Source organism: Chanos chanos, chromosome 3 (assembly GCF_902362185.1).
Source record: "Chanos chanos chromosome 3, fChaCha1.1, whole genome shotgun sequence".
In the NCBI taxonomy this organism is placed as follows: Eukaryota; Metazoa; Chordata; class Actinopteri; order Gonorynchiformes; family Chanidae; genus Chanos; species Chanos chanos.
The window spans coordinates 39773178-39797577 of NC_044497.1; the positions used below are offsets into that span (position 1 = coordinate 39773178).

Consider the following 24400-nt stretch of genomic DNA (forward strand, 5'->3'; position numbering starts at 1 on the left):
GGCCAAGTGTGTTGTTGCTTTCCTTTGAATACTAAGGGCACAGCAACTCCAAATGTCACACTGTGTATCGTGCCTTAAAAGATGTTGACCATTCCAATATCACAAATATTTTGCTTTACCTTTTGGGCATTAAAATGATTCCTGCAATGATTTGTATATGCAAGCAAGTCTTTGAAACAGTTTACAGCTCTAAGAGAAAATGCATCAAGGATTGTTTGTTTTCCTGTTTTATGATCAGAGCAAGATATTACACCACACCAACAGCTGAGTTCCTCAAAGCAGTGGTTTACCATGGAGCACTGATTTTCATGTTCATGCATGCAGTTTTTCTCAACACTCTAATAGTGTATTCAAAATTTAAAGAAGAGGAACCAGTGCACTTACAATGATCCCCCTCTCTCCTTCTCAAGGGTTTCTGCAGGCCCTTACCGTTGGTGACTTGCATTAACACAGCTTTCAGGTAAATAGAATCCTACCCTTCTGAATTACAATACACGGCTGAATTGTTTTCTACATAAAGCATTCATAGAAAAATAGTTAAGATCCATGAGTTTTGAAATAGTGTTAGAGGGGAGAAGTGGGGCCTGTGATACATGGGGGTTGAATAGTTTGCAAGGTCACTGGGATATGGATTGTGATCAAAAGGTAGAAACATTGGTAGGCAAACAATGCGAAATATACCAAAAGTAGAAGTTTTCAGATCTGGTACCTGAGTTGATTGGGCATTTGGCATCCCTGGCAAGCTCGGCATAGTGTACAAAAATGTTAAACAGGCCTGAGTGCCTACAGTTACGGTTAAAATGGCCAGAAAAAGAGACCTTGGTAACTTTGAAAGAGGATTGACTTGCTGGGCTGCATGTGATAGGAGCTTCAATGATGAAGACAACTCAAATTCATGATTCAGTAGAGTCTAATATTTTGATACTGACTGTAAACTCTGTGGAAAGACATCATCTGCAAAAGGCAACTGTGGTGAAAATCACATACTCCTCAAATATGATGTTTGTAAACTAGTGGCTCAATGCTGAACAGATGGTCTAGAAACTACGTAATGATTCTGAATGATCACCTTCAAACAAACAAAACAACAAAAAAAAAAGAAAATAAACCCCAAAACAAAACAAGACACACTGTCTTGAAACAACCACAAAACCTGTTATTTTCTGACTGAAGATCAAACAACAGCAAATAAAATATCAACTTTCAAGTAGCAAAAGGTATTTTATGCAACAAAAATTGCACCAAGATTACAAGAAGAAACAAATGAGAAAGGAAAAAAATTGAGTATTTACAAAGAGGAGCAGATTAGTCTAAAAAATAGTGAAGTGGCTATGATACAAAGAGGGGGGGGGTAGTGGCATTTTATGAAAATAAACATTAAACATGAAAGTCAACAGTACCATGTTAAAGTAAAGGCAGCTTGCTGTTGGCCTTATCCTTAGGTATCGCAGTCAGAGGGCAAAGGTGATGGAAACAGCACACCAATACTGAAGGAAGACAGTCACTGATTACACAACGACAGTTCATTGGTTTGGTAAGTGTAATAATTTCTCATATTCAGTCAGTCAGTCCAACAAAAATGTTCTGTAAGACAAGGGAAACGATGTGCCATCCAATTCATGAAGTAACTTTGCTACGTTCCACAGAAACTTGAGACGTCATAAGAGCTGAGTGGTGGTTGTACTGCATGTAGCCTCTCTGTAGTGGTATGCAGCACTATTACATAATGAATGGGAGCAAGCTTTATCTTACATAACATCACAAAACAACACAACATTCAGATACATTGGCACTTGAGTTTCTGGTCCTATTTCTTGTTTTTTCTCCAGCAGTTCCTGGAGACAGTAGTGTTTGTATCAGACATCAGAATCTTACTAAAGAAAAACACACAGTTTGTTAAAAAGTCTTTAGGCCAAGTTGCAGTTTTTGTTAGGCACAGATGTTGAATGTGGTTCTGCGGATAGTTTAAGGCACTTTGTCAAAAAGCTGATGCACAGACGCAAAAAAAAAACAACCAAAAAACACACCTCTTTTCCTCAATGGCTTTTCACGTCATCCATGGTACAGTGTGGAAAGTCTACAATAACGGTCTCGGCAGGCACAACAGTGACTCACAACCATTCCTCACATCATGGGATCATTCATAGCTCACAGTTGAGTCCTGCATGAGATTTTTTGCAGCCGCACAGAGAAAATATGAGGATTCATAGCTGGCGGAGGGGGATTTAACTGAGAGTTCTGCTTGTGTTTGTGAACTAGTCTCCATGACAACATCACGACAAGTTTCTTGTTTAAGTTGCTTGTTGTTAATGAAAACATTCATACTGACTTATCAAGAAAGTACTCACAAAAATGGAGGATAAATGTAGTAACTGTGACTTCATTCTACAACATTGTCATCTGCAATGCTATTGGATTAGGATATCATTAACAAATAATAAAATGACAACAACAGAAAACACTCAGGGGAAAACAAGAGTCTGAGATGGTGTTACTTAAAGAACCTCCTAATAAAATACTCCATAGAAAAGATCCTTAGACCACAGCCTTTGCTGAAAGGCTGAACTGTTTATTCAAATTTAACATTTTTAAATGGGAAAAAAAAGATAGTACTTGTGTCCTCTGTTTTTGCAGGGGTCAAATAACTGTTCAGTCCATTAGCTTAAGTGTGGAACATGCTACAACCACCTCTAACAAAGCCCTTACCACAAATTCTCTCTGACAGGGCCACTATGAATGTAGAAGATGGCCTGGCCTCAAGATAGTCAGCCGCTACCTCTGAACAATGTCACTGATTTCCTTGACGGAAGAGAGCAGCTTGGTAAAGTCCTGTTGCGCACTGGTACCCCCAGTGGCTGTTGGGCAGATCTGCAGCTCCCGCAGGCTATTTTCTAATTTGTTGATGGCCTCTCGGAAGGCAAATTTATTTCTCATCTGCTGAATGGAATCCACATAGCTGACACAGTATTTGGACAGGTTCTTTCCAGCTTCCAAGACTGCACTGTGGCTGCCGGTCTGCTCTGAGGTCTTGCCAATGGCGGCACGCAAAATCTCTGTGCTTTCCAGCACCATCTCCCGTGTAATGGCTGAATTAGAGAGTCGCTCTGGGGTCTGCCGAGTTTTCCGCAAAGAGCGGCGAGTTGTCACAAGAGGCATGAGAGTTGTAGAAGCCTGATCACTAATGGTAGAGCCTGTCCCCAATCCCAGCTGGTGGCTGGTCAGAGATGTGGTTGAGGTCTTAGACGATTGTACTTTTGAGGTGTTGAGTTTTTTAGCACCTTCCTGAGGCAAGTGGGACCTACCTAGTTCAGTCACGCCAGCACTGGAAGGACTAGGGTCAGAGGTGCCTTTGACTTTGGTTTCTGTGGCAGGATCATGAGTGGGGCTACGTGAGCTCCTGCCAGATTTGGTGGTAGAAGGTGGAGGGGGAGGAGGTGCAGGTTTGGGTTTTGCAATTTTCCCCCTTTCTCTCTGCATGGAGATATCGAGATTGTGTTTGTATCTGCGTGCCCGGCACTCATCACCAGCAGCACCTAGAGCAGGAAATACATTTGGCTTGAGCAGCTCAGCTTGCAGGGCACTGGTTTTCGAGGTTTCTGTCTGTGGCCGTCTAACTGGTTTTGGAGTAAGGGTCTGGGGGCTTGATCCTGGACTGGACTCACCATCCTTGAGATCTTCATCTGCTGCATCTTCAATCTTCTTGGGGAGGCGAGGAGGTGGGGTTAGGGTATCACCACGAGGTGCACAATCTGGCTTCTGTTCATTAGCCCTCTTGCGTGGTAGGGCAGGCTTACCACCAAAAGTGCCTGAGTCAAAGTGACGAGACTGGAGGTCACGAGGCAAAGTGACAGATTTCCACTCAGTGTGATCAGAACCAGGGGGCATGCTGGAAGCTGAGGCGGAACGAAGGAATCTCTTGGAGTTGGAGATGGGATCGTCCTCACCTGGAGGAGTGGTGGCAATCTTTCCACTAATGTTGAGTGCTGTAGGAGTACCCTTCTTCCGTTGAGAGAGGAGTTGGCCAGGATACGTGGGGGTTCCATTGGTGATTCCACTGGCTCCATTGTTATTGGCACTCAGGAATTTAGTGGCATCAATGCTGTTAGAAGCATCATTGAAAGAGGCACCATTGCTGAAATCATCTTTGGGGTCTGCGCTGAACCCTCTGCGGTCAAGATGTCCATCCATTTCCTTGAAAGAGCTGCTACGTTTGGGAGGTGCAGGAGCAGTTTTCTTCTTCTTCTTAATCAAATTGAAGAGACTAGTTCTGGACTTATCCTTGTCCTTATCCTTATCTTCACTCGTGTTGCCATCTAGGAAAAGCCTTTCTTTCCGGGGAGGCATAGGGGACACAGCCACCTCAGGCTCCACAGCATCTTCAATAAAAAAATAAATAAATAAATAAGAAACAGTGTACACTCAACATCTGTTGTCTACTAGTACAGCATTGCTTTTACTTTGTTGTTGTTCATTCAACAGTTTAAAAATGAACGGTTTCACAGCATGAAACAGTCATCACCCTGAAGAAGGTTTGAATATTCAGGCTATTGTCATAGACTAGACTAGCGATTTAAATTGTTGATACACTGCCCTCTCCTGAGCTAACAGAAATAAAAGTGCTCACCTGGACTGTCCCCATCTTTGTCCATGTTTCTACGCAGTGTTCTGGTCTTGGTAGGCAGCTCTGGCGCTTGCTGTAGAGAGCCTAGTGTCATCTTCTTTCCCTTCTTCCCCAGTTCTTTCTCTACCTCTGTAAAAACCAAAACACAAAACATCAGTTGAACATAAACAGCTAAAAAGAACACCATGCTAAAGCTGAACTGAAAGAGATGCTGATGTACCATCAGAAATGCTGGACTCCTGAAACATGGTCTCAAATGCTTGGTGGGTTTCAGCAAAGGATGGTCTCTCTGCAGGGTTCCATTTCCAGCCTATGTAAAAGAAACTTAACTTGAAAAAAGCTAAAAAGCACACCTGATTCTTAATATGTAAAACAGCGATTCGCTGGATGTGAAAACGGCTCTGTGAAGTTTGTCCAGAACTAGATACACCATAGCATAAACACATAATTAGATGAAAATAATTACAAACTGCTCAATGGCCTTTCCTGATTTCAAAACTAATTTTGGAAGAAATTCCATAAAAGTAGTTTTGCTTCATAACATAAGCATGAAGGATAAGAAATCTACTCACAGGCCCTCATAAGTTCATAGACTTTTTCTGGGCAACCCTCTGGCCGGTCCATTCGATAATCTTTTTCCAGTAGCTCATACACCTGGGACAGGTCAATCCCTGGGTAAGGCGACATTCCATAGGTGGCAATCTCCCATAGCAGCACGCCAAAAGCTGTTGGATTGCATTATGATTGCATTATATTTTTTCCATTAAAATAGTGGTAAACCATGATTATCTGGGCTTGCATATTTTTTACAGTATCTCATTAATAACAAATTGCTATGGAATAAGTTTTGCCTTGGTCTCTTTTTCAGACTTTGTCTGGGAGACAAAAGGCTTTACCTTATTCTCTGTATGAACTTAGTACCACTAAGTAAATGATTATGACCTCACTTTGAGGTCATTTGCCTCTACTCACCCCAGACATCTGATTTGATTGAAAATTTATTGTAAGCCAGGCTCTCTGGAGCAGTCCATTTAATTGGGAATTTTGCACCTGCGTGGGCTGTATAGGTGTCCCCAATCATGAGACGACTCAAGCCGAAATCAGCCACCTTCACCAGGTGGTTTTCTCCAACCAAGCAGTTACGAGCTGCTAGGTCCCTGAAATTATATGGTCAGTAAACAAAGGGTAAGTAACTGATGCAATGGCAAAGGGCCTTTTAAAATTAATCAATCAATGTATATTTGTCTCTGCTTTTGTGGAAAAGCAGAAACAAATATTCAGAATGCTTGTTTAAGTCCCTGAAGGGCCCTGTTTTCCTCCACATTTCAGTGGAGTCTCATTGCGAAGTAGCATTGTACAGAGAACAGGGAGAAACTCTAGTATCTACAGGTTAGGGCACATCCTACTATTTATATTCTAATAACTTTCAGGTACATCTGAGTTCTATTCCAAAAAGGACTATAACAGCATCTCCTCAAAGAAAGTAAACAAATATTGATGAAATGTGCCAGTAAGCATTACAAACAAAAGCTTACATATCATAAAGTCCACCCACAGAAAGCCTAAATACCAAACCGACATTAAACAAAAACACACACACACATGTAAGAGGTCAGTCAAACAAAGGGCACTCCTCAGCATGACCTCTGAAAACAAGGTCTGCAATCTTCCAGGTGTTGCATAAGTGTGTATGGGTAGCTGTTCGGGGAGCAGGTTTGCCCTGATTTTAAAACTAACAGGCCAAGCTCATACCAGTTACAAAACATAGTGGCCCTGTGTACCTGTGGATGAAGTTCTTTCTCTCCAAGTATTCCATGGCAGAAGAGATCTGCGTGGCCATGTAAAGCAGTACCACGGCATTGACCTCCTCACGGTTACACTCCCGCAAGTAGTCCAACAGGTTGCCATGCGTCATGAACTCTGTGATGATATAGAAGGGAGGCTCCCGTGTGCACACACCTGCACCACAGATTGGAGCAAATCAAAAAAATACTACATACATGTGCAACATACTCACACTCATGGGTACTTCCAGTAACATTATACAAATAATACACCTCAGTGTACTCATGACAGTTAAATCAATGACTTTCCTTTGAATGATATGCAGTTTTTTAATGTGTACCTTTTCTCCTAATACTCACTTGTGTGGTAAACTCACCTAATAGCTGTACCAGATTTGGGTGTTTGATCTCTTTCATGACTGCAGCCTCCTTCAGGAACTCCTCCACCTCCATAGTGTCCTCCTGCATTGGAAAGAACAGGAGCAAAAATGTCAGCCTCATGGAGTACACGTAAAGGAGAACACTTTGAACCCACACATGAAGGGTTTTTTAATGCTTCCACTGTGAAGAGTCATAAGAGATCAGTAAATGAGAAAAACCTTTTTTATCTGGGGAAAATAATAACGTTGGCCCAAATGTGGCCTAAATGACCTCATCACTGTGTCAAGCAAGCTTTTTCTTTACTCTCTAATGCATTCTCTGGGGTTGACGTTGTTTCTGTTGCAAAGTTCTCTTAAAACTAATTGTCACTGCCTTCTCTTCAGCCTCCAGTATTATCATGAAAGAAATGTTGTGATGTGGATTTAATCATGGAGAACCACAATATTACTCATAAGCGTAGGACTCAGCATGGATTTGTTATGTTGATGACTGAGGGCTTGCACTCAGTTTATTCAGTGCAAGATTCAATACTGCCCCTATATCTGTGCAAGTTAAAAACTGGACTGAATTACTGGTGTCCAAATAATAATCACATTCAAATTTGTTATCCTGTGTGGTCAAACCCAACATAAATTACTTTGCTTTGAGGTTATTTATTTGCTAATAATTGTATTTATGTTGAAATTTTAAGGCTTTCATTACTTAAATAATAATCAACATTTAACACATTTTATTCTTTCCCCTTCGCTGCAAAAGTATTTAACAGTAACTAATTAAAAGACTAAGTACAACCCCTTTGCGCCTGGCGCCTAACTTTATGCTCAAATTATCTGCCGTTAAACGAGCAAAAGTGGATGTGGACACACCCTAAATGCAGTTACACCAAAAAAAACCATCTCTGAAAGGTACATTTCTGTTTTTGTGATTGCACTTTGTTTTACAGGCAACTTTTTAAAGTGAAACTTTCTGCCTAAAACTCCATCCTTGTCCTCGTCCATCTTAAGCCAGGATGGTTTGGTTTGTCGGCACACGTCGTCACATGTCAGCCACCACAGGAAGTAAACAAAACGCAGCTGCATTAATTGCGCTAATTTTTTTAACATGTTAAATATTTCAAATTGATCTCAAAATTGACAGCAATTTTGATAGCACAGTTACATAGTATAACATAGTATTTCAACCCATCATTACCTATACAATAAAAGGACTGAAATAAAGTTCCGTTTCACACACTACCATTTGAAAGGTGACTCTCAGTCTACGACTGCCAAAAAGTCAAATACAAGACACCATCTCAGGTCTTACTTTGAGGGTTTTCACTGCCACTGTGAGGTTGTATTTCTTCCATACTCCCTCATACACCTCTCCATATTGACCCCCACCCAGTTTGTGTTTCATGGTGATGTCAGTACGTTCCATCTCCCACTTGTCGTAGTTGGGCGAGACCCCGTAGATGGTGGGCTTGTTGCGTTTGGGTGCTGGATAGTGCAGTGTGGTAATGAGACCATCTGCAACAGTGGAGTGGTGGTGCACCAGTTCAGCCAGAGTACTGAAGCGACTCTCTGATGACACATAGAGCTGTGTGAAGAGAGCAGAGCACAGAAGACTTGTAACACATGTGCAAATACAGGAAACATGACAAAGCAAGCAAAATCCACCTGTAAGATTTCAACATCATTCCAAGTTCTATAACATCAAACAAAATGCCATTGACTTTCCTTTTGTAACCACGTATGTCCCCAGGATATTCACAACAATGTTTAAAATGCATTTCCTTCTGAGGTAACATGGTAATTCACTTTCAGTTCAAGGTAAATTACATACATTGTTGGAATAGTTACTTGTTTTCTTTTTAATTCCTTCTTATAGTGTGTTTGCTGATACAACTCAGTTTCAAATTTTCATAAACCATCACTTTTTACCATTTAGCTGATACTTCTACACCTCGTATCACTCAGTATAGTCAATCAGTCAATGTACCAAAGCCTAAAGTGTGTGGTGCTAAATAATTCTCACTGAAACATTTAGGATACTCAGCCCGAAAGCTTTTATCACCAAGTCATCCTGTGGGGTCAATAGGTTAGAGTTTTGGGGAAAGAACAGCATTCCTGATGACTTCATAATACACACAGAAGGACATACTTAGGAACTGGCATTGCAGTGGTAAGAAACTGGCGTAACAAAGAAGGCAGGCAGGACATTACTTCAACCAAATCCAAAAATTTGGCTCAGTCTGTCAAGCTGGAAGTCACAATATTGTTGAGGTTTGTGGCAACAGGACAAAAAAAGGATATTAATTCCAATTTTATCACAGTTTTCAATGTAATGTTGTGCCAACAAACATCAATGCAGACAGCCATTTCACTACTCTGAACACCATAAACTGCAATGAAAAATATGCTTTGCGGATAATATGCTGATAATATGTGGATAATATTCAGCACTGAGGGGTGATTTTACCTGTAATTACCATGATACCTGGGACGAACCCTCAAATGGTTAACAGATACCAGGACTCATGTTACTTTCATCTTGCCAACATTTGTCAGCGCATCGACAATGTCCCTTCAATGTTCCCATTCATGTGCAATGAATTTACATTCCTTCAATGTTCCCATTCATGTGCAATGAATTTACTACCTTTAATCTGTGGCATGTCAGCAGTGTGTGTTTCAGAGTGTGTGTGTCCACTCACCTTGCCATCGGAGGCAGTGTTGATGCGGTAGTGATAGACACGGCCCTCGTAACGCAATGAAATGGAGCGCTGGCCGGGGCTGCTCTCACTCTCTCGCACCAAAAAGCTACCGTTGATACCACTGCTCAGCAGGTACTCCGCAGCATTACGGGACACAGGCCCATGGTACCAGCTGTGCTTCTCCAGGCTGTTGACGGGTGTAATGTAGTTGCTGGGGACCCAGCCCTGCCCATTCTTGGTCTGAGCCTCACACCACTCTCCATTATGGTTGTAGCCCAGCACACGGAGTTTCTCTCCTGCAAAGGACAATCAACAAAGCCTCTGCATTAGATCACCTTCTATAATGCCATCACACACATTTAAACACAATAAACTAATGTTTGGCTGTTAAATGTCAAAGGTTTAGATGCCCTCGAAGCTGCATTTTTATGATAACCTTTGCAGTCAGACAATTTCATGTAAAAACATTGATTTGCAATTTATTGATATAATTAATATGTCAGGCCTCTGGTCAGCCCACAAAGCAGAAAGACTATTCACACAGTTCAGGAAAACTGGATGAATTCAAAGTGTTCAAAATGTTCAAAGCATATTGTGTTAACCATGTGATTTGTGGTTCTTAACCATGGTTAATTACCCTCAGGAATTTGGTCAAATTTAGACCTAATTTAAGATGTTTCCATTTGGTAGACAGTCTGTTAGGTTTAGATTATTGAAATAATAAATTATCTTGGTTCATCATCATCGGACAATTTTTAACATGAAAAACTTCATCTAGCAGCATGTCTTTCTCCATTTTTCTATCAGCACAAGTTGCTGGGTCACACAACTAGTTACACTATCTGGCAGGAATGCGCTCTTAGTTCAGCTGTATAATATCAACATGCAAAGCCACCTCGGTGATGTTACTACACACAATGCAATGCAGTGTTGAAGTCAAACCCAAAACTAAGAGCACAGTTTAAAAGGAATTTCTATTATGCTCTTTTGTGGGAAATAATTGAAGTAGAAGAAGTAGTAGAAGTAACGAACTCTGACACCAGTGCTGGTGTGACATCTTGTCCTGATCCACTGCTGAAAGAGCACAACAATCCTCCAGAACTTCAGTTTCAATGAAGCTTAGAGTTTAAAAAAAGGCCCTCTTCGTGTAGCTCATGTTCTGACACTACTTATACAATGTAACAATGGAAATGACATAGTTCTATGGAAGGCATTTTACAGGCAGTTCATGAAAGTGTCTTATGTGTGGACCTCTAACTCAGCCATACAGAAATCTCTTGATCCTCACTGAACCTAGCACAAGATTGACAGCAGGGCAGACATTACAGCCAGCAATGACTTCACATCTCATTCTTAAACTGGACTGTCTATTAATAAAATGATGGTAGTTAAGCAGATCTACACTGCAGTAGTCCACAGAGTTGGAAATCATCTCTATCCCCTTCTCCCTCTCTGCACCTCTTTCTCCCTCAGAAGATTACATATGTGGATTTCAGGTCAGTGACAACTGGGATTACATAAAAAAAAAATGGTGACTATAATATCCTGTATTAAAGGTGAGTTAGTGACCGATCAGAAAAATACAGAAATTACGTTACGAACATATTGACATTCTTAGCAACCAGGACAGTCACACTAATGGATTCTGTACCAAATAAACATTGAAGGCTTGTGAGCTTAATCATAATCAAATACTTGCTAAAATAAAAATTTGACAGTCATATTATCCAGCACACATAACTGCTGCTGGCAGCCACAGTTTCATTTATGTTTCTCTTCCCAAAAAGTGGCTGCTATGAAAGGCACAGAGGTGTGAGACTTGGTAGCTGTGATCCTATTTTTACCCAAATACTGAGGCTATCAAATTGGTCCATATAAGCCAGAAGGTGGCCCATTAGAGGAAAAAGTAAAAATTTAGCAAATTTTAATCTATAATTGTTTCGGTTAAAGAAAAAAAATCCTTGTTCACCTAGTTTGGACTGGCCAATTCCCTGTACTATTTCCGACAACCTGCCAATGGCATGACACCTGCTTGGGAGGGCAAAGACTAGTGTATGCATCCAGTACATGCAAAGTCAGCCACCACTTCTTGTTATCTGCTAGTTTATGAGCATCTCTATTTTTTGTTTTTTTAGGTTGGAACCTCAGAACTTTGCAAAACAATCCTGAATTATTTTATCCAAGCTGAACTGTCATGCAAGCTAATGGTTAGTAAGCACAAACAGCAGCCAACTAATGAATTTAAATGGCTGACAAACAGGATGTTTCTTGTACATAATAAAATGTTATAACTCATGTTTCATGTAACAGCTGGTAAGTAATGAAATAATTACACCCATTCCTTGTGAACACATCAAAGGTCTGAATTGTCTTCACGGAAGATATAATACAGGCTTTAAACAGTACTTTTACAAATGGATTATATATTATGACTAATCACAGACAAGTGTGGGTGTTATGATATCACCAGTAATGTACTTCTGAGATTCTTTGTTTCTTTTTCTTAACATATCCATACTAGAAACATGACTCCTTTCCACTAGGCTCTATGTTGGGTGTTGTCCCTTCTAGTTCACTTATAATTTCTAACATGGATTACAATGCTTTTTAAAGGTTTCTTGATACTTAATGAACAATCCTGGACCACTTAGAATGAAATATTTAACACAACTGTGGTACAAATATATTTAAACACATTTATGTAATGTGGTATGGCAAAAGAAACTTTTCCTACCTTTAGTGATGCTGAGAGTGTTGTCACCACTTGCCACAAAGTCATACAGTGCAACAAACAGATTTGGGTCATTTTCACTGGGCCCTGCCAACAGGTTTTCTTTGGAGTTCCAGCGTGCTGCTTCACTTAGACCAGGTGGCTCAAAATCAGGACGCTGAAGAGCTTCTGCAAAAGATACATTTTGAAGAAAGTGAAACATTGCTGGAGCACTTTCTCCACAACTTGCCTACTGATTTTTACAGCATTAAGCAAAAAGTACACATCTGCAAAAACAATTTTACACAGTTTGTCAAAAACATGACCTTAGGAAGAAGGTGGCTTAACCAAAAACATTCACAATTCAAATAATGATCACTGATTGGTGTGTTATGAACGGTTGGGTACTGTCCAGTTTATTAAATTACTTGCACAAAGCCTGAGAGCAATGGCATGCTCAGTCCTACCTCTGCCGTACTAGGTACATTCATCTCATTCAACAATTAGATTTTGAAGTTAAATTTGTTACGCTCACTATAATTATTACAGTTCAGCTCCATATTATAGTTCTGTGCTTCAGAGCTGCACTTCAGAGCAATAGAATTCAGTACTGCCGTACTTCTACTGCATTACAACTATTTTTAAGGGATCCCTCACATACCTGAAAATTTCATCCCAAATGCTGATTTGCAATACTCCAGATCTTTGCTCCTATACTTTTCCATGTGTGCCAGTATTAAATACAGAGTCTGATATTTTATGCAGTTCCATAATGTGAAGATTTTATAAATGAACTAACTGACACCTTAAAATGAAGAGCAATATATGGAGGAATACAGTTCAAGCTGTAGCTTTTATGGACAAGGAATATGTGGAGAGAAATTATTAGAAAAGAAACCAAAATGAAAAAGGGTTTTAATCTTGCTGCATTTTTCTTCACCTCTTTCTACAATAAAATCATACTATATTGTACAGGATTTCTTTAATGAACACCTGTACTGTGAAAGTTCATAGCAAATTTAGAAAATACCCTAAAGTTATAGCATTTTAGATGAAGCTGTCACAAAAGTAAACCGACAAACGTCAGTCACCCAGAGCCACAGCTATATTCCATCCAAACCTCTCTGTGCTTACACCTCACACTAATGACCATTCCGAACATCATAAACACCTGAGAGACAGTTCTGAATTACACCCAGAAAGGAAACCAAATCATCATGTCAAACTTGCTGTTTTTTCACTGTAAAACCATTCCTATGATTTGTATTCGACTTTGGTTGATATAGCAAGTTGTTTCCAATGTATCAGCTCATGAAAGCAAAATAGAATAACAGAATACCAGCTCATACTGTTTAGTATTAATGATCAGAAGCTTAAATGTTCTGAGTGCAGTTACTGTTTTTTTTTTTTAAACATGACAATGGAGAGCTATTTAATTTCCACATACGAGCTGCTACAAATGGGGTTTGCCATGCTTCACAAGGCTGCCTCTTAACCAAACTTTCTTTAGAAAGGCTTCAAGAGCAAGTGTTAATTACTATCACTTATATGGTTTGCACTGAATCAAATATTCCTTTCAAAAGCTAATAGGCTTCAAAAAACTGCTTGTGTTCATAAAAGGATATTATTCAGCCTGTCTGTAATTGTGGCAAGATGACCGAGGGGGAGATAGCTAGAACTCAACTAAAGAACATAAAATAACATTGCAGCAACCTCACTGCATCATGTTATGGGCTTCTGACTTTTGATGAACATGTAACCACATTTCTACTCAATGCTGACACTGATGTCAGTGGTGACACAGGGTTAAAGCTGATCCCAGCTCCATCATCAGCAGGCGGATGACAGGCAGGAGTCCTCTGTAACAGCAGGATGAAGAGTCATTTTCTTTTTGTTATTTCTTCTTTGTTGCTGTCTGAAACCAATGCAACAAATCATACAACAAATTCTGTGCGCACTAAAAATATCCTTTTCACACTAATGATTCGTCTAACGATGGATTATCCTGCTGACTATCTGTGTCTTGTAACGTCTTTTAAGCCCCACATGTGTACTGCTATCTTAGAATAATTTCCGCATGTATAATATAATAATTTGTATAATGTATAATCTCCGTATCAATATCACGTCAACAAACCTGGTATTGAGGTCAAAGTTTTGGCATTGTAGAAAGATTAAGTGCAATATCTCATAACTGGAGAACTATCTCTTAGTTTTGACTGGCAGTGCACCTTTACCTTCAACTTGCCAGTCAGCCTAGACACACACACAACAAAAAAAAGGAATATTTGTTGTGACTTCATTGAAAGTGGAAAATCAGGGAGAGGGGAAGCTACCATTTAGACACCGTCTTCATTTATTACTGCTAATTCAGCAGCTCCTGCACAAGTTTCATCAACATGCACTTCTTATTCACATGCCCTGACAACACTGTGCGCTGAGGGAAAAGCCTGAGTGACAATCTGTCACAACACACTCCCTGCTGGAGATGCTCTCATACAGAGATGAAGGTTACACGCTGTTAATATTCCTGAAAAGAGGCTGATAAGAGCAGAATGCTTCTCCTCAATATCCCCTGGGTATAAAAGTCAACCGTTAACCACAGCACACAGTCAACAGAATAGAGTTAAATAGCCTATAGCTGCATGGTAGGAATTTAAAGTACTTTCATCTATTTCAACAACTGTATTCTACAGAACCAACAAAATTATTCACATTTTGAAAGGGAGAATAAATGGTCTCAAGTGTAGGCTTAAGTTGGATCAAAAGTGACTTTCAAACACTATATAGATCTTTTTTCCAACTGATGTTAAAGCGGTCCCCATCTGTCACACAAAATCATCCAATATTCTTGCAGTGGGCTCCTCAAAGGTGGTTAGTCTTGACCTGACGTATCTAAAAACAGCTAGCCTCCCAACTTAGTTTGCTACCTGATCGAGTATTGAGATCAGTTTATATTTAGATTCTTACACAGACTAGCCATCCTTAACATCAGACACAGTGTTAAAAATGCTTGGCTTTCTTCATTCTCCACAAAGCATTCAAAGGGAACCGAGCTACCCTCAAAGCATCCTACCAGGTCAGCTTAAATTTTGCCAAAGCAAAGCCCCAGACACAGAAGAGAAGCTCATCAAACCATGTTTTAAAAGTGTCTGTTAGTCCCTCTTGGGTGAGGAGGCAGCCAGAAAGTGAACTTAAGTCCCACTTTCCAATGACACAGTGACCAAAAGAATGAGAGACATGTCAGACATGTCAGCTGACACACAGCCATCTGTGGTAGAGAAGATGAAACAGCACAAGAAATCTGCACTTCAATTAGATGAATCAGATGTGGCTGGAATTCCTCAGATGATGATGTATGCAGGATACATTATGATGATATTCGGGAAGAATTTCTTTTCTGTGACTATTAAGAAACAACAGTAAGGAAAGAGGGTGTTTTCTTAGGGTAAGTAGACAATTACAACTTGACTAGACATTTGTATTGGGATTTGCAATGCATGCGATATGATGGGTTTGCAACACAGGGTTTGTGGGTTACATCTGTGCCTGGTCTGTCTGCAACAAAATTTCAGCCAATAATTTCCTGCCACACAGAAATCTGGTTAAATATCCCTTCAAAAGCAGCATTATTAGATCAAGGACTAATTCTCTCAGAAAGGGCAGCATTAATTACACTACAAGCAAGCTACAGCAGCAAGATGTTTTTTGAGGCCAACTCTCTCAGTAAATTCTGGGCTGCTCAACCGAAAGAGGAAAACATCTCCTTGGAAAAGGGCAGTAAGAGCAGTTCAGCACTATGCATTCTGTGTGGGTGAAGGATTTCAATTCTGTCATACTTGGAAGAAAAAAAATTCAGGAACCAAGTCTGTTTTGCGCTTGTTTTTTTCCCAGTGCAGCCCTGAGGTCACGCTCTGCATTTAGTCTGTTCCTGTACCTGGGGTTTTTTTTTTTTTGTTGTTTTTTTTTGTTTTTTTTCAGTTGGACTTTTCTAACTAGGACTAAAAAGAGCTTTGGCTTGTTCACAGTCATGATTTCTGAACTATTAAATACATTTGTCATTTACTCTGTGTACCTACTGATGGTTTAGAACGTCAGTACCCCTAATATGAATGTCAGTCACAGTACAGAGCAAAAACTCTCTTGTTCATATCCATCTTCAGATTCTGAAAAAAAATTACATCCCAACCACAAACTTTTCAATGTGAAACCCGTCACCCCAAGTTACTTTAACATCTATGATAAGTAAAAATACAGTCCACTGTAATCTGTGCCTTTTATAACTTAGAACAAATCTGAGCCAAATCTTCTCTAAAATACACTTGAGAAGATACACTGCTGTATTCTTGTCCATGAAAAGCCCAATGTCCATAAAAGTCTACACTTAACTGAAGTCACAGACTGACGAGTAAGTATCCAATAAAAAAAAAAGAAAGAAAGAAAGGGAAAAAAAAAAAAACTAACTTTGTGTAAAAATGTACAGAACATCAAAATCTTGACTGTTTGAATGTTGTGTAATATAATGTATTGTGTTTCGGAAAAAAGTTGTGTAATGTAAATGTTTGTTATAATTACTCTGCTATAAGTAGTCTGAGTGTCCTCCTCCATAAACACAATAAAAATGTTTTGTAATGTTTTCCTTCCTTGCTTTCGGGAGAGGGAAAGCCAGGGGGATGACAACAGTGCTGCACGGCTTGGTTTCAATCCCAAAATATGTAACATTCCATAAGGTGAGTGTACCCAGTCACCCCGTGTTCCACAGCAATAGTCTTCCCCCATTTTTTAATTTCCTTCTTTTTTTTTTTTAAACTCATTTTATTTCTCATAAATTTGATTATTCATGAAAAAAAAAAGTTTTGCTCAGACGATGAGGTCGTGTTTTTCAAGATGAAAGCCCCTCTTGCCGGAAAATCCTCTTCTGTAATTTTGGTCATTATGAGCTCCTTGCGTAATCCACAGCACATGTTGAACGTTTAGTCAAAATTCCACTAAGTGGAACCAATACACAGTGATGGTACACATAAATGCCCCAGATTTCAAAGAAAAGACACATGAAATGAGTTTAACTCTTCATTTTTGAGGAGTATCTATTCCCCGAATGACCAAACTTATAAAGCTACCTTAAAACACACCAAATATCTGTAACTTGATCATCAAAAAAGTTGACAGACAGCTTTGAATCTAAAGTCAAAATCCAAGAGAAAGGCGAGAAAAAGAGCAATATGGACTCTACTGGAAAATGTTTGGTTAAACAAATGTATAACGAAAGCAGCCAGGAATCAGATTTCCTTGTACTCTCTCCTCCCTCACTTTTTTTCCTTGTTTCCCCTGCGAGCCAGTGTGTCTGGCTATGCTCTCCTTCCCCTCTGCTCTCTTTTTCCCCCTCCTCCACTTTCCAAGAGCCCAGGCTTAAGAGATAGCTAAGAGGCCTCAAAGAGGAGCATGAAGGAGCCTATGATTTTCCGAGGATCTGACCGTCATCTGTTTCGTGATATCTACTCTTTAGTACTAGACTGACAATCCTCCTCTGTAATTGAGATTCTTTTCTAAAACTACACACACACACACACACACACACACACACACACACACACATATACACACAAGCTACTCACAGCTGTTCCGCTGTAATTCGGAATTCTTACCTTCCAAGTAACAGCTGGAGGAGGATGAGAGGCCTTTTTTAGATTTGCACCCCACCAGTTTCAAGCAAATCTCCAACATTTTCATTTGCCTTCTTTCACTCCCACTTCAAAAAAGTCTGGTACTTTTTTGTTAGGCTGCCTAGTTGCGTTGCATCCACAATCAACAGTTTTACTCCAGAAAAAGTTAGAACTCTCTCTCTCTCTTAAAGTGCGAACACTGTTAAAAATACCAAAAATTTTAATCGAAAAAAAAGAAGTAAGAAAACAACAACAAAAAGCTGTTGCTGCTCACTTCTAAAAATCCACAGCTTCGTCCACCTTTTTAACGTCAAAAATCTATTGTTCATGTTCCATTTTTTCCGAGTCAAGTTTTTGCTGGTTTTTTCTTCTCCAAGATAGCGAAACAGTCCAAAAAGGCCCAACTCGCCTTAAAAGCGAGGTTGAGAAGCACAGGTATTATTTTGTTACTTCCATTTTGCTGTCTTGTCGCCTCTGTGTCAGTAAGCAGGATGAGCACAGGGACTCACTCGTGTTGCTCTCTGCCAACAAAGGGCCTCTTTCAGGCACTGCCCTCTACACTGAATGACATCAGCTGGCTGGATCCTCCCACCTTCTCCAAAACACACACAGAAACAGAACTACACACGCTCACGTACACATCGACGAAAAATTAAAGTAAAGCTCGCTCTCTGAAAATATATCCAAAGTCAACCAAATGACAGTTTGAGAAATTGAGGCCGGACTCTGCTTTTGTCCTTCCGCTAAACAGTCTTAAAAAAAAAAAAAGTTTGGATGGCTCCTCCCCCATGAGCCCCCACCCCACCACACAGCTGCCTCCTTTTTTTCCAAGTTTGAAACGCATTCACTTTTAAAGAAGACTGAAGCCTGAGTTATGAGCTCACTTCACTATTTTTGCCCTCTGAACTTAAGATCAGACAGATTTTTAGTTTCCCCTCTACTTAAGTCAAGATACTGATAATTACAAGGTCCTTTTGAACAGTAACTGTAAACCAGCATTTCATACCTTCAGAGTAATAAAACGTTGAATCATGTCATTCAGAGATAAGCCCTCTAGTCAGTCACAACCATGAGCAAAACCTATCCTTGATGTGAAAAATATACATATGGGACGTGGTTTTAATAATTTTTTAGGAAATAATACTATAGCTTCCACTGATCATGAAAAGAAGAATGTGGCAAAGAAATGATTTGTTTTGCTCTGAGAGCACCAGTCATGGAATTTAGGTCTTAAAGCACGAAACTTTGAAGGTTAATATAATCAGGGAATTTGCGACAATAGAAGGTTAAAAAAAGAGAGTTTATGTGATTCTCTCTTTCATCTGTCAACATTTGCCGTCTTAATAAACTCATACACAAACATCACATCCCCAATAACTCTCTCAATCTACTGCAAACTCAAGGCATGTAGGTAAGCAGTGATTGAATGTTAAGCTTCCATCCTGCAGTGTAAGTCAGTGCAAAAGGGACATTAGAGATTGTCCCACTAAATATGACATTGCTGATTTCTCTGTGTGTCAGCTGGCAACACCATACAGAACGGAACTCAGGCATGTCTATAAGCGAAAACCAAGTCACACGTTCTCTCTTGGACGTCCTTTGAAATAACCTTAGTGCACGAGCGACAAACATTCACTGAATACTGGATATTTTCTGTGTTTGACTCCTTTAGTTTGTTTTTACACCCGAGAGCTTTCTGAGGCTTTTGATGTCTGTGATCATACAATGTCAGTTGTAAGATCAGTGTATAGATAAGTGCACAATTGCACAATTAAAAAGAAATTAAACTGCTTTCTCCATCTTCTAGAAACTCAACTCGCCATGGAAGAGAGAGGAGAGGAGCGGAGAGGAGAGGAAAGGAGAGGAGAGCCGAGGTTAAAAAAAAAAGGAGGGTGAAAAAAAGGTTGCAGATGGAGAAACATGAAGCACATTGTTTAGTGATGAGCTCATAGGAGAATCGCTCCATTGCGATTTATATAATCCCGCTCCCAGTATGTTAACAGTTAGCTGACGTGCAAAGTATGGTCTCTTACTTTTTTTATTCTCATTGCTCACTTTTTTTCGCCAAAGCCCAGGGCACGGAGCAGTGAGGGCCTGTACTCATCGCTTACTTAACAGACAAATATATAGACTGTTATTCTATCTTTTTTGTGTACATTTCAATCAAAAAAGCTCATTTACAAGGACTTGTTATGCACCTCAATGAAGCCCATTTTATCTTCAAAGGTATGCTCTTTCTTCTGAACCTAAACTTGAATGACATCTGCTATTTCCCACAAAGGCAAGACACAATTATGTGTACATTTACATTAAATTTATATTTATTCAATTAGCAGATGCATTTACCCAAAGCAACTTCCAAGACAGGCAGGATACAAACCAAGCACATGGCCATGAAGGAGCTGTATGTTGCAAAAGTGTCACCATTAAGTTCAGTATCAGTCCAGATACAAATGAAAGAATGTTGAAAGACACATGTACTATGACTAAGAATATCTCAACATACTTCTATTCAGGTAGCCAGAGCAAGCAGTAGCTTACTTCAGGATTAACTAGAAATTGCCATAACTGCAAACCTTGAGGACAGAAACATGAGCAATGGGCCCCAGGGGAGAGGCTGTGCAGTTCAATAACCTACTCATAAACAGACACAATCCTGCAGACACACAAAAACACTCATTACTACATGTAAAATTCCAACATCTAACAATGTTAGCCTCCCAAAGTTTGACCCAAAGCAGTCACAGTTTGGTCAAAGTACGGCCAAGCTTTGCGATTAGACAGGAGAAGTAAAGGTTCTGTACCGGGCACATTCCGACTTCTTGGCTCACCAGTGCCACTGACATCAGTCTCATGTGTCGCCAGTCTAGATGGCAAAAAACAGCCCAGATATTTGAGAATGTTTATTCAAGACACTTGAGAGAATGTTGTATGGGTATCGAGAGGTCTTTCAAGCGTGAGCTGAGGAGTGACATTTTGATTTGCACAAGGCCTCACAGAGCTGGTGCAGCCGTAATGAGAGATGGCATGCCTCTACAAGGTCGAAATCTAAGATTTTGAGTCTGAGTGAATACAAACCGCACAGCAGTGCAGGTGAGGCAATCTCATTCCATTAGTCATGTGTATCTGTGACAGGATTTGCTGAAATCTCGTGGAGAACTGTTACCAAAGCTGTTACTGTTACCAAACATTTTCCTTTAACATCCAAATTATTTTCATGGTACAGAAATCTTCCAGGCCTGAGACTGTGCATCGGTCGCTCTTTCAAAAGCTTGGGGGCATCAATTTAAGAGACAGCACCTGCATTGATCTACCATGGAATGCCGAAATCTAAGGCTACAAACCTCGGCTGGAATAACTGTCAGTGGCTGAGATGGAGAATGTTGTGACACTAGCTCTAACCATGCTAAATAACAGGGCAGCAACAAAGGGGAGCTAACCACTTCACAGGCTGGGAAATAACTGTTTTAGCCAGCTGCCTTATTCCCTCCACTGGTTTAACAAGGCCAAACATGATATTCAAAGCCATAACTCTGGAGCACACACAAAGGCAGTCTGCTTGTTAACATTCTTACCATCTCTGATTAATTATCCACACAGCATAACTGAAATATTTTGAATGGCAAATTCAGCAGAGAAAGACTGGAATCCGTCACTGCATAAATAAAACTGCCAAGTTTGAAAGAATGGAAAAAGGTGCCGTGTTTTAATGAATGATATACTCTCATAAGAGGGAAAAATGGCTCTAGAAACAAAACACAGGCAAAGAGAAGGCTCCTTTCTGAGACGAGCCCCACTGTGCCGAGCTATAAACACAAGAGAGGAATATAACTTAGTAGGTAATTGTTCACCCAAAACTGCCTGTTTGGCATCATTCCTTGATTTGACCTCACTGGCTAATTGGCCTTGGAACACTATTTTCCTAAATTTTATGTGTTTCACTCAGAGGATGTTATGTGCAAGCCCTTTCATCAACCACAGTGAAAAAGAGTGTGACGATTGTTATTCCTCACAGTCTTGCCACGTATTTTGAGGGTTAGGCATATTAAGGAGTATATCCGAAGCAAGCACAACGTATAAAAACAGATTTGACCTTCCACGCATAAGCCCAACACCTGAAAATCAAAATAAACCTGGCCTGGATTTCACATACCTAAAATTAGCTGATGGTAATATCTATTATTAGCCAATTGTGAAGAGTACAAAATCTCATTTCAATGGAAACTGTTATTTAGAGGAAACTATTAAACTTTAGATCCATTTCTTTTTATTTACTATTTCATTTGTTACAGTAAACGACTATGAAACTGGATTCATATAAAGTAACGCATGGGCTGAACTGGTGTTAATCATCTGTCTTTGGTCAGAGTGTACGTGGGACTAATGAGGGGACATTAAACGTTGTCTGTAGTTTCTCACACATGCAGTTCAGTGCAACCCCACAGTGGTCCCACACATTCCCAATGCAAGAGATTACGTGCACTACTCCACCACACAAACAGCTCAAACTGCAGAAGGTAAAAGGACATGAGATACATATAGAACTATGAGTACAGTCTACTATTTTATTTTATAATCTAGTCCATTGTCTATTGTATATTGTATAGTCTATTGTATAGTCTATTTCACAATCATTTTTTTTATTTTATTTTATAGTCTAGTCTATTGTCTACTGTCTAGTCTACTTTACAGTCTATTTTATGCTTTTAAAGTGTATCTTTTTAATACTTCTTGATTTTATGTTGACACAGGACCAAGATAAATTCCTTGTATACCTAGAGCTTGGCAAATAAAAAGGTTCTGATTCTGATTCAGAATTTAAGGATTTGAGCAATGGGATGAAATAACTCCCTGATCAGCTAACAAGCACATAATGTGTTTTAATGATGTATTGCACCACACTCTTTCAGCTCAAAAAGGAGACCGTACCAATCCGATGTCACTGTTTAATTAATAAGCTGTATGCCTCACTGTGTGGAAAAGACTGGGATCATTCTTTTATGTGTAAGGCAGCATCAGGTTTTACTTAAACAGTGCTTTCCTAACTTCGTAAAACAAAATGTAACAAATAAATACATATGTATAAAATTGTTATTTATCATTAAAATAGCAAATAATTGTGCACCAGCAACTTGGTAAAAAATCCTCAAAATTAACAGTACCATGGTTCCCAGTGTTCAATCACGTGGCAGAAGCCCTCGTTTTCAACGACTGTCAGGTGTTGCTCATCCAGAACAATGAATTCAAAAAGCTTTGTTATTTTTGTTGCTTTCACACTATTATTAGGAAGTTTCTCCTGCCTTCGCAATGCACCTGACAAAGTTAACTGCTTCTTTGAATCATCCATAGGCGTAACTTATGGGGGGACAGGTGGGACACTTCTCACCCAATACTCAACATGGTGTTTGTCCTAGGGATAAAATGGTTACCAGTTTCATGATAAACCACGGAAAAATTCCCGACGGTTAGTATTACCGTTTCAGATTTTAATTATCCTTAAAACTGTGATCAACCACTTTGAAAAACTCACGTAAAATACTGTCCAGCATCAACCAAAGTTACCAACAATGTCCCAGATGCAGGCGCGCAGGCCAGGTGGTAAATCTGCCAGCAGAAGAGCCCTATGGCTTCATTCTACTAGCAAAACAAAGCCATAGGGCTCTTCTGTTATGAGGTTTACTACCCACTCTGAGTTAGCTAACTCTGAGGTTTCACTAAACCTGCTTTCTGAAGTACCCCACGGAGATTTTTCAGCTTTCTACGTCCACACTAAACTGGGTAAATCTGAAAACGCAGATTTTATGTAAAAACGTTTCTCCATACACACTATCGTTTTCGTACCATTTTCCAAATGTTCTACGTCCACACCAAAACACTGAAACGCCTTAGTGTTTGTTGTTATGACATTGACTGTATTTCGACCATCATGTTTGTTCTGATGTCTTGGGCACAAACTTTCACCAGTGTCATGGCAACCATAGGCCACCATTTCTGAAGCTCTCCATTTTCCTGTCCACATCACAATGCAAACCCGGCGCCTTTATGCACCTCAGAGAGCATTTTCGAAAAAAGTATCATTTTAGGTGGCAGAGAACGCTGTTTAGGCTATGTCCACATAACAATGGAATGATTTGAAAACGACATTTTTCCTTTGCGTTTTCAAAAATTTTTGCATCCATATGACAACATTTTGAGAACTAGTGTACACTACAGTACTCTAGTGTGGATGGAAGGACTAAACCGAGAAATAATAATGCGTTTTCAAATTTACCCAGGTTAGTGTGGACAGGGAGGATACCATGTGTTGACATTACATGCATTGTATTACTAAGACTCACTTACTTAGATTATTACAACTTTGCGCTTGATTTGTGATGCATCCTTAGCATCCTCACTCAGGAATTCACATCTTCCTTACAAGCTCATTTAAGCAACTGGAGCCATGCATGGGAATGTTGGACCAGGTAGCTTAACTTTTGCATTTAAAAACATGTATCTGCACTTCATTTCAGAGTGTTTTCGAAGCCTGAGAAAGTAATGTCATCT

General features: G+C 39.8%; 1 protein-coding gene across 1 annotated transcript in view; it reads right to left on the reverse strand.

The window, feature by feature from the left end:
- Nucleotides 1-2620: 2620 nt before the first annotated feature.
- The window catches only part of abl1 (c-abl oncogene 1, non-receptor tyrosine kinase), a 31680-nt gene continuing 9900 nt past the window's right edge, over nucleotides 2621-24400 (reverse strand). Inside the window, exons 2-11 of the mRNA XM_030767387.1 lie at nucleotides 12216-12380; nucleotides 9482-9777; nucleotides 8092-8364; nucleotides 6783-6867; nucleotides 6403-6580; nucleotides 5594-5778; nucleotides 5194-5346; nucleotides 4842-4931; nucleotides 4625-4750; nucleotides 2621-4376 (exon numbers count right to left, since the gene is read on the reverse strand). Coding sequence (XP_030623247.1) covers nucleotides 2773-4376; nucleotides 4625-4750; nucleotides 4842-4931; nucleotides 5194-5346; nucleotides 5594-5778; nucleotides 6403-6580; nucleotides 6783-6867; nucleotides 8092-8364; nucleotides 9482-9777; nucleotides 12216-12380 — 3155 coding nt within the window. The 3' untranslated portion in view covers nucleotides 2621-2772. The remainder of the gene's footprint in view (nucleotides 4377-4624; nucleotides 4751-4841; nucleotides 4932-5193; nucleotides 5347-5593; nucleotides 5779-6402; nucleotides 6581-6782; nucleotides 6868-8091; nucleotides 8365-9481; nucleotides 9778-12215; nucleotides 12381-24400) is intronic.